Genomic DNA, 11,143 nt, shown 5'->3' on the forward strand with positions numbered 1-11,143 from the left:
TTTTTTAAACAGGTGGTTTTTTCTCTGTGTAAGCAGGCTTTCTGCAAATACTAATAGTGAGCTATAGTTTCATAGTTCAAATACCATTTTGGCAGCAGGGTTGAATTAACTCACCATCAGATTTGGTGACTATTAATTAGGAATTAAGTTTTATGTTCTAAAGCTGACAGTTATCTATGTTTTCTCAGTGGGATGTAAGTGTCCTTATGTAAGACCATGGTAATTTGATGACTGAAGATAGTGGGGTTTATGACTTGTGGGTATATTCCTTGAGGGAGAAGATGTTATTTTTTTATGTAGAAGTATGAGAGGTAGAGCATGTCTTGCTGAGTAGACTGATATGATGTATCTTTCTGCTGTCCTCGACAGACAGTTAAAGGCAATGCTGTTCACTGCCTCCCTAACCAATTCCTATGAACAATTACATAACAATTAGAAGGGAGGAGGGAAGAAGGGGCTTGAATGGGCCATATATTTTCTGCTCAGTAGAAAGGGTTATGTTTCAGTGACCTTTGGCTATACTTCAGTTTATGTTGCTTGTGTCTTCTTTGATAATACTGAACATGTATAGTCTTTTCTATCCATTTTGCAGTAGTATTCTTTATTATCTGCATATAATATGTTTATTTATAGAGTTTTAAATTGCATTTTAATACAACCACATAATAAACATAACACCTTGTGTGCTTTGATCAGTTTCTTTGACTATGGGAAATAATTCTTCTTTTCAGTGGAGTACAGTAAATGCTGATATAAAAGATACAACAGGCATTCAAATGAGTGAATATTTAGAAAAAGATGAAAAGCATGTTCATATTATCTTTGTGTGTTACTTAAAGAATGTTCTAAATGTATGCAGTACCACTGTGCTGGGGGACTGTAGTCTGAAGTAACATGGGAACTAACATATTAATATCAAGGTAAAGGTACATATTCCCCAGATGCATAGTTTTACCTTTTTCAGCTTTTATTATCTTTAGAATAGTGTTCCATTTATTTCATGAATACAGAAGTATTAATTGGCCATGACATGTTCCAAAGACAAAAGAAAGGTCTAATTCACTCTAACAAACTTGTTAGTCACTGTTTATATCAAGAGGATTGTGAATCTACAGAGAGTAACACTGTTTTCTTCTACACTTGCTTTGTTTATAAATCAAAAGTTTTTAAGTGACCTACAGTGTCTGCTTGTAGTTTGAAATGTTACTTCTAAAGCAGACCTCCACCGTGTAGCACAGATATTTATCCCTTAAGATTAATTCTTTAAGTTAATTTGGGGGAAAGAAGGACCAAAAAAGAAATACTAATATTGTGGTCTGTAATGCGGTATTTCATATTTTAAGGTGAAATCCTTCTGAGGTATGTAATTGCTCATTTCTGTGAGCAGTGGGCGATTTGTGAATGTTAAGCTCTTGACTAAAATCTAAACAGAATATGGTTTACTTCTGATTGAGCATATGTATTGGTACTTCTAAACATTTTTTTTATGGATAAGTCTAATTTTTAACTTGGGATTTTTGGTATCTAAAATGTATAGCTGTCTCTGACAGTGATGCTTAGATTTGTATTAGCTGTCATTAGTTGTATCAATTTCTAATTGTTATGATTTCACACTATTTCAGTTGAATGATTTGTGTGATTTATCTAGTGAAGTACATGATCTTTAACTTAACAAAAACCGGGGTTTAAAGTTTTCATCCATCGTAATTCAGTTACTGTTTGCTTTGTTCAACAATCACTCTGATCCTCCTAGCAGGGGACAAGACCTAGAGAACAAAACTGATAGTGACTGTGTAGATAAAAAGGCAATGAATTCTGCTTTTAAGGCAGAGAGGGAATAGTCTGTAAAAGAATAAAAATTGGAATGAAAGTAGAGTGTCTTTAACCTGCAGATCTATTGTACCTTTGAAAAGCTTGTACTCTGAAAAAAACATACTGTGATGCTACAGAGATTCATAATTATGTGACAGAACACTTTGAAGTGAGGTCATTTTAGAAACTGACCAAAAGGCTTGTCAAAAAGATAGACCACATTATAAATAATTACAGAAATAAAGAATGCATTTCCTTAAAATGTCTATGGATTGTTTTAGTGAAATACTAGGTGTCATAATGTATTTTATTTATTATATGATAGTGATGTGTTACTTACTTTCTGATAGAGCCAGTTTTTAAACTTAGTGAAGATGATGAGGTCAAGAGTAATACTGCAAAGAGGTATATGGGAGAAGTTTCACGTCAAATGTCACAGAAGGTAAGATGCTAACCCCAGCAAACAGATCTAAATTTTAATAAAAGAATTATTTATATATATATGTATATGTCAGTACTCATGAATTTTTGCCATTGTTTTCCTACCTAATTTAAAAATGTGGCTTTCCTGAATTTTGCTCAGAAATTAATTCCAGGGAAATAGCTGTGAATGTGTCTTGTATGATAAACATGGGTAATGTCATAGAAAATTAAAAGAGTGTTTAGGGGCATAATGTTAAAAGCTAAGAAATTACCTAAATTCTAAGTAACATACGCTTAGCATTTTGCCCCTGAACTTCGAGAACCCTAATTTTTTTGGCTGGGTGTTTAACTTTAGATTATATCTGGTGTTAATCTCCATAGAGCTCTTCTACAGAATAGAATTGATGCATAATAATAATAAATCCACCTTTTGTTGTATTTAAATTTTAGCCCAATGTTGCATATGCAAATATTTTCTACATATGTGGGTCTACCACTCTTTTTACAATATAGTACCATACACATGTAGTGTTCTTTAGCTGAACAAATATAATAAGTATTTTATCTTTATTGCTTATCATTCTACAGGTTTTGTCTCATGCAGTAACGAGATGTTCTTAACTAGTTGTTATTTGTATTGATATTTGTAATATACACAAGTAGTTTAGTATGTTAACAGGTGTTCACTTAAGAGGGCTCACTTGTATTTTACCATATGTTTTGTTTGCTTGCAAAGAAAAGGCATCCTTCAAACAGTATCATGCCTTTTGTTTGTCATTTTGCAAAACTATTTGTTTAATTACTTATAAATCTTTAAAAGCATTCTTAAATTGAATAAACACAAATCTATAACTTTGAATGTCAGTTCAGGTATGTCTATTTATTTTTTATCTGTGAATTAACTTGTAGGAAGTATGGTAATTTACAGCAGATGATGTGATTGCGTATACTTGTAACACTTGCCATATGGTCAGGCAATGAAGGCTGTCATCTCGTTATTACTGAATGACAAACATCATGTTAAAATAATAACACACAGAATAGGAAGTGCTCACATTCATTTATCTTAAGGTAGAGTGAGTAATTGAAATAATATGAATGCTACCATCCGAAATGTCACACAGTTTATGCTTGCTTATCATCTATATTTCAGAACTATAATTTTGTTTGCCAGGTACTACATAATTTTTATCTCTATGGATATACAGAGTTATGATGGTACCTTAGGGATAGGTGTAGAAGCTATTCATTGTTCATTTCCTTCCAGCTGTCATACATGACTTTAAGTGCTACTGAGTGCAAAAGGTTTCTTTAAAGAACTGAGAAAATAGTAGCAGAATCTCAATTTAGGAAGGGGATTGAAGAAAAGTGTTGGTCTAACATGTTGTCATTGGGCTGGAAAGTGCAAACTGTGATTCTAATCGTAACCCTTTGTTTCACTAAAGCATTTGAAAAAAAATCCCTTTTATTTCTAATTTCACCCGATAACTTAAAGTAGATATAATGCATTGTCTCTTCATATTAAAGATTTCCTATCAAACTCACAAATTCAGTATCCAATTCACAAATATATATGGAGTTTGATCAGCTCTTGTCCTAATTTGCCATGTGCATCAAGAGCTCTCATTTATTTGAATCATGACTGTAGTACCCACTTTGTAAAACATTTCATAAATCTTCAAATCATTTAAAAGCGTTGGCAAAATGTCCTTGTAAAAACCTGTAAGTAAAATCTTGCAGCAATAGTATGATTTCAATTTTTTCAGTGTTAAAGATAGTTTTGACATTTTTGTATTGCTACAAAGTTTGGGAACTGGCCAGTATTTTACAAGGTTAGGAGTTCAAGTTAGCCATGCACATGCTAGTATAGCTCCTGGAAAATCAGCCTTTCCTAACCACTTACGGAGAAATCTAGAACCCCTGACACTTAACTTAGTGAAAGAGTGAAAGGGGTTGTGCTTGTACAAAAGCAACCAAAAAGATTTGTGCCAAGTATTGGAGTAAGTGGTTACTGAGCACAAGATTTGCTCTGATGCTCTTTTCAAGCTTCTGAGGAAATCTCTTAGACTAAATAATCATTTTAGTATCTGCTAAAATTAAAATTTCCCCTTATTTCTGGAAATTGTCTTTTATGTGGATATTCCAGAACATCCTAGAGAATCAGTTTATTGTTAATTGACTTCAATATGCATAAACCTCAAAGGACTTTACAAGCAAAAAAGGTAAAATGCTTCTTCAAAATTTATACGATAAACTTGTAAAATTAGTCTCTTAATTGAAACATGATAGATTTTCCCTTCTAGTGAATAGAAAACACATACTAGCTTCCATATTTTTTAGGTGTTGAATTTCTAATATCTTTTTCTAGGATTTGTTTGGGGTTTTTTGAAACATCAAATTCATATTTTATTTCTGTATTTATGACACTTGAAAGAACTTGTTGATTCAAATAGCTAGTGCAAAATTGTCCATATTTCAAAGTAGTAATCCTCCTGAAAATATATTTTTTTAATTCTATTAGTATGTATAACCAAATCAGTAATGGGCTCAAGATGCATCAGGAGGATTCATTAGCATGGGATACTTAAACTTCTGTGTCACTTTGCCTGGAATTCTAACTTCTTTTACCATCTGCCCTTTGTTCAACAGCTGTATTATTGCATCTAAAATGTTTTCATCTGTACTATGTTAAAATTATTTTTAAATGAAGGACTGTAGATAGCTTTTGTCCTTGCTCTTCATGTAATATTATTGTCATATAGTAAATATATCTGAAAACATAGTTTGGTGTTTTTACAGGACAGGCTGAAATATTGTGAATGCTAAAACTGCTTTTGTTAGGTACAAAAATTAGAAAGAAGATTCAAAGCTACTGAAGGGGAATTAAAGAAACAGAAAGAAGTAAATACTTACTGAATGAGAAAATTTATTTGAAAGAATCTTTAAAGGTGCAAAAGGAAGATGGAGACACAAGAAAAAGAGAGCTGGAAATACTACTTAAAAGGATTTGTGAAATAAAAAAGAAAAAGCAGAACTTCAGTTAGTGATTGATGAGAAGGAAAAAGAAGCTGCCTCTTTGAAGAGGCAAGTGACAGAAGCTAACAGGTTGAGAAATGAAAGTGAAGATTTGCTGAGTCAAGTGCAGGAGCAGAAGTGTTTGCCAGATAAAGCCAAAGCAGTGGCAGTCTCTGGGCAATGTAATTGCAGGGTAACAGGCACCAAGGTTAAATTAAAAACAGCCAAGAAAAAGAGCTCTTTGGGACATCATGGAGCTTTACTCAAACAGTCCATCAAGGTTATGAGTAATGTATTTGAGAACTTCAGTAAGGACGGCTGGGAGGATGTGAGTGAAAGCAGGTACGGCTCTCATTAACTTAGCCCTGTAGAGGGGACACTGTGCATATGTAAAGCACTAGCAAATGGAGATTGAATTTCAACTACTGTTGATTTGGTATTCAAAAAAAATACTGTCAGATCCTTTGAAATATCTTGGGAGGTCTTGTTCTGAGCTTATTGACTGAAATTTGCATGCGAAATTAGCCACAACTGCATGAGTATTTGAATAGGTGCCAGGAAACCCAAAAGAAGGCAATGCTTGATTTCTTCCAGTGATGCTATTTTCATGCAGTCATGAGGCTTGAAATTGACAGTTTGGCAGGTTGAATTAATTTGCTGGCCCTTTGCATATTCACCACTGACAGCTAAGGATTCCCAGGCAAGCCTACTAAGTCAGTTTAGTTATCTTGTGACATGCCGACCCGGGAGGAGAAACATTTTTTCCCCTTAATTTAGTTAGATAAATTTTGAATGACCCATTTCAGCTTGCTAGCAGATGTCTACAAGCTGTTTAACATCCTTTAAATTAAGAACCATCCACACTAATTATTTCATGTATGTTTTATGCAGTCATTGTACCAACTTTAATTGAATGATGGTTAAAAAGTCAGTTCTTTAAAGGTAATGGTTACCACATACAATCTCAGTCATGAATCAAAAGGCTCTCCGAAAATTCCACTGGAAGCTTCATAAACATAGAGAATTTTTGCTTTTCCATATTGTGTTCCCATGTACTTGAGGAGGCAGCAGTTAGCCGCTAGGTAAATGGTTATCACACCTTGTCTTTCAAAACTTCGTTCTAAGAGACAAGCAAAGAAATTTCTCAAGCCTGTATGTATCCAAAATACAGGAAACATGGGAAAAGAGTAAAGAAAATGGAATTGTCTTCATAGGCTTTCTACTGGCTTTATATGTCATATGGAGCAAATCAATAGTGGCATATGAAGCTCTTCTACTGCTTCTCCCTATGCAAAATAGAGGGTTCCTGAACACAGTGTCTCAAGAGAGAAAACAAATTAAGAACCATGTTATTTGTCAGTTGTTATCATTAATGGTTTTTGGTTGGTTTTATGTATAATTAAATATTGCAGATCTGATTTTAATAGAAAATATACCTGTTTGCACATATGGAAACATGTATGCATGTTGTAATTAGTGAGTATTTAATTTGCTGTGTTGTTCTCTTTAAGAACAAAATTGAGCAAGCACATTGTCATTCCACTTTAAGTTTGAAATAAAAAGTAATTGCATAGCTTCACTTGTGGCTAGCCATAAATACTACCTTTAATAATTGTACAAATGTTGGGTTAGGGAATTCTTGTCATAGAACAGTGAGTATTTCTGAAAGTGAACTGTCAAGGTGTCATTCTCAACAAGTTAGGGAAATATCTTCATTTTGTTTCCTCTTCTGCTTATTAATAAATACCATTCTTTATCACTAGTACCTGTCTCTGAGTTTCTAAATGCAAGCCTTCCATTTTCTAAATAGAACATTCCTTGAAAGCAGGTGGGGGAAATGTGTGTATAGTTAGAAATATCTCAGTGGTACTTCAGCACCTTTAAACCATTGCATTGATTTCTGTTCTCATCAGTCAATAATACATACCAGTGTGTCAGGACAGGTTATGGAAAGTATAAACATGTTTATGTGTGAATTCTTTTTGTCAGTTTGAGGGCTTTTCTCTGCTTAAGTAGACTGCATCTCTAAACCATTGATTTTTATGATGGTGTAACTTAATTTGAACTCAGTTATGCTATTTTAAATACCTTGGTTTAAAATAACAAATCAAAATAGACTTCTGTCAAGGGATTCCTTCACAAATCTGCTCAAACAAATGATGATAAATACCCACTGATGTTATAGAAAAGGATATATCCGAGACTTCATGTTTTAAGGCAGACTTCTCTACCTTAATGTAATGATAATGTTGGGTAAGGCAGTGAAAAACTGGAAATTAGGAGCACATTGAGTGCAATTCTAAGGAAAAATTTGAAAAAGATTTAAAGTTTCAGGTCCAGTTTCTCTGCACGGTGTGCAATCTCAGTGAAAGGATTAACAAGTTTACAGAATTTAAAAGCACTGCAAAGGGGTGCTAAAGCTTCCTCTGAAGTGTAATTTCTGAGTTTGTCTCAGTCAACACTACAAATAAAGCTCAATTGAAAACAAGTGTTCTTAAGTATTGTGAATTTACTTGTTTTATTATAAAATGTGAAAGTGAAGGAAAGTAGAAATTTAGTAGTTTACAAGCCGTTCACAGACTAGAAATACAATCAAGTATTTTTTCATTTATTCCACTTCTGTGGATTGTCACAAAAGCTGTCCTTTAAGAAGCAGCTGAAGTCTCAGGTCTCCCTGCATTTTAGTGAGATTGCGTTTGACAGAGTAGAACTTGAAAAAAACATTTCAGAGATAGATTTTTTTCTTAATTGTATTTGTAAAATGTGTTGAATAAGTCACTTTACTGTTTGGATTTTATATTAGTTTCCCTTCTTTCTTGCATGTGTTTATTTCTGTGTGCTTATGCATTGACTCTGGAACATTTAATATTTAGCTTGATTTTGTTTTGTTTCCGGCATGGGCTACTTTAGTGACTCTGAAATACCAACTTCTGAAAGTTTGGAAACAGTGATTATGAAGTCAGGGCAAGACATTGATCCACTGCCAGACAGAAGTAAACAAGAAGAAAAAAAGCCCTGCAATGTGGTTCATTTAGAAGTCAAAAATGAGCAATATAATAAAAAGGTATATAATAGAATTTGTTTTGTTCTCCTGGGCGGAGTTTTGTAGTTTAATATTAGCACTGCTGTTCTACTCCTAATTAATTTGAATCTTGATATTAGAGTGAAAGCCTTCTTCCAGATATTCAGTGGGTGGATGCATTATATTTTAGAATATTTTCTGAACAATTAGTCTGCTGTTGTGGATTAACCCTGGCTGGATGCCAGGCATCCACCAAAGCCTCTTGTTCACTCCCCTCTGCAGCTGGACAGGGTAGAGAAAATATAATGAAGGGTTCATGGGCTGAGATAGGGATAGAGGGAGATCACTCATCAAATACTGTCATGGGCAAAACAAATTTGAATTAGAGATATAAATTTATTTTTTTACTAACAGCAGGATAATGAGAAATAAAAACAGACCTTAAAAACACCTTATTCCCACCTCTCCCTCCTTCCCTGCTCAACCTTCTTCCCCCAGCAGTGTGTGGAGACGGGGGATGGGGGTTATGGTCAGTTCATCACATGTTGTTTCTCCCACTGCTCAGGAAGGGGAGTCTTTCCCCTTCTCCAGTGTGGGGTCCCTCCCATGGGAGACAGTTCTCCATGAACATCTCCAATGTGAGCCCATCCCATGGGCATCAGTCCTCCCCAGACTGCTCCAGCATGGGTCACTCTTCCATGAGGTGCAGTCCTTCAAGGACAGGCTGCTCCAGTGTAGGTCCCCCATGGGGTCACGAGTCCTTCCAGGAAACCTGCTCCAGCATGGGCTCCTCTCTCCACAGGTCTGCAGGTCCCTGCCAGGAGCCTGCTGCAGCACAGACCTCCCACGGGGTCACAGCCTCCTCTCAGGCATCCACCTGCTCCAGTGTGGGGCTCCTCTGTGGGCTGCAGGTGGATCTTTGCATTCCTGGATTCTCCATCCATGGGCTGCAGGGGCACAGCTGCTTCACCATGGGCTGCACCATGGTCTGCAGGGGAATCTCAGCTCCAGCACCTGGAGCACCTCCTGTCCCTCCTTCTGCTCTGACCTTGGTGTCTGCAGAGTTGTTCCTCTCACATATTCTCACCCTGCTCTTCTCTGGCCACAATTACATCTGCACAATCATTTTTTTCCTCCCTAAATATGTTATCACAGAGATGCTATCATTTTTAATTGGCCCAGTCTTGGCTAGTTGCAGGTCTGGCTAGAGCTAGCTGGCATTGACTTTGCTGGACATGGAAGAAGCTTCTGACAGCTTTTCACGTAAGCTAACTTTTTTCCCACTACCAAAACCTGGCCATACAAACCAAATATATCTGTGAAAGTATTTGGAGCGCATTTGGATGATTAAAAAATGTAAAGCTGCTGTAGGCTAGTGGTGCTGTCTCACAATGCAGACGAAGAATGCCACAGACATCACGTTAAACTTTCTCTCAGTCAGAAGAGCTATACAGAGCAGGCTGCCCTAACCCATAACAGGGAGACAGCAACACCCCTCTCTCCCTCCCTTCTATCCAAATGGTGTGCTGACTAATCAAGCATAAACATCTCTCAGTTCGTTTGTTGTGCACTGGACGAATTGTTCCATCTTAGAAAGATACTTTTGACTCTCTCTGTGTCCAGGAGATTCTGTCTTGAGAAAAGTATGCTTTTAGCCTCTTATTAGCCTATTTACATTCATTGTCTGGGATTTGAACTGCTTGTCTCATTGCTAACATCTATGTGCTGTTTTCTCAGAGAAGAGGGCCAGCTGGTTTTGTCCCAGGTCTTTAGAGGCTCCATACAATCTGTAACAGATGACTCATTCTTGGACTTTTTAGCAGTGTCTAATACTTTTTCCCTCCTGTGTTTGTCCAAATAAATCACAGAATTTAAAACGTAAGCAGATATTATTATTTCTTAGTTCAAGAAATAGAATACTGAAACACCGAACAACTTGCTGCTTTTAGATAACTAGTTTGAAATACAGTATTTTGAATACTTAAATATATAATACTCAATATAGCAGAGTATGAAAAAAAATTGTGTTTTCTTAGTTTCCAAAATTTTAAAGCAATTGCAAACTCTCTGGTCTTGTTAAATATACTTGATTGTATTATTTAATCAATACTTTTTGGTCAGAAAAACTGAAAAAAAGGAAAATTCTTATGCAACTCTTTGTTGGTAACATTACATAGTATGAGTAGGTGTACATGATATATGTGAAAATCTGACAGAGTGTGCTACTCTTGTTAATCTCCTGCAGCTCCTGAGTGAGGACATACAAGGCAGGGAATCCAGGAGACTATCCTCTCTTGATTGGTCGTATAGCACATCCATTACGATTCCTGTAGGGCGTGTATTACATTTACTCTCTGCTCCTACTGGAGAAGATAGATATATTCTGATTACATTTGTAACAGACTGGTGGAATTGAAGCATACACAGGAAATGTCTGGAGAGCCCTAAGCATTAAATATGCTTCAGCAGAAGTCCCCTATTGCAGGAAAAGCATCTGAAAACATGGTTTATGAGTGTGGAAGATAGTATTGCACAAACACTTAGTATTAATAGTTAGGAACACCAATTTTAACAGAATTCTTAAATCCATCCGGTGGATTTAAGGACCCTACTGCTGAGTCACAGTATTCTCATACAAAGAGAGGCTGAAGAAATCTCCTAAGTCTTGAGCTGTGCCAGGGGTTGGAGATGAGATAACTTATGACACAAGGACTTGGTCAGTTTTTCCCCATGTGGTATGAATATATAATACCTTGTGCACTATCAGCAGAGTTACGGGCACACTCTTACAATCATACATTTATTAAGAGCTGTGGCCTAGAGTGGAGATCTCCATCTTTTTGCTGCAGGCGTGGATTGTTTGCTCGTCAT

General features: G+C 35.9%; 1 protein-coding gene across 1 annotated transcript in view; it reads left to right on the forward strand.

The window, feature by feature from the left end:
- The window catches only part of CNTLN (centlein), a 199,609-nt gene that overhangs the window by 130,933 nt on the left and 57,533 nt on the right, over positions 1–11,143 (forward strand). Inside the window, 5 exon segments of the mRNA XM_069002458.1 lie at positions 2,163–2,254; positions 5,077–5,140; positions 5,143–5,256; positions 5,259–5,592; positions 8,161–8,314. Coding sequence (XP_068858559.1) covers positions 2,163–2,254; positions 5,077–5,140; positions 5,143–5,256; positions 5,259–5,592; positions 8,161–8,314 — 758 coding nt within the window.

Source organism: Aphelocoma coerulescens (genome assembly GCF_041296385.1).
Source record: "Aphelocoma coerulescens isolate FSJ_1873_10779 chromosome Z unlocalized genomic scaffold, UR_Acoe_1.0 ChrZ, whole genome shotgun sequence".
NCBI classification, from domain to species: domain Eukaryota; kingdom Metazoa; phylum Chordata; class Aves; order Passeriformes; family Corvidae; genus Aphelocoma; species Aphelocoma coerulescens.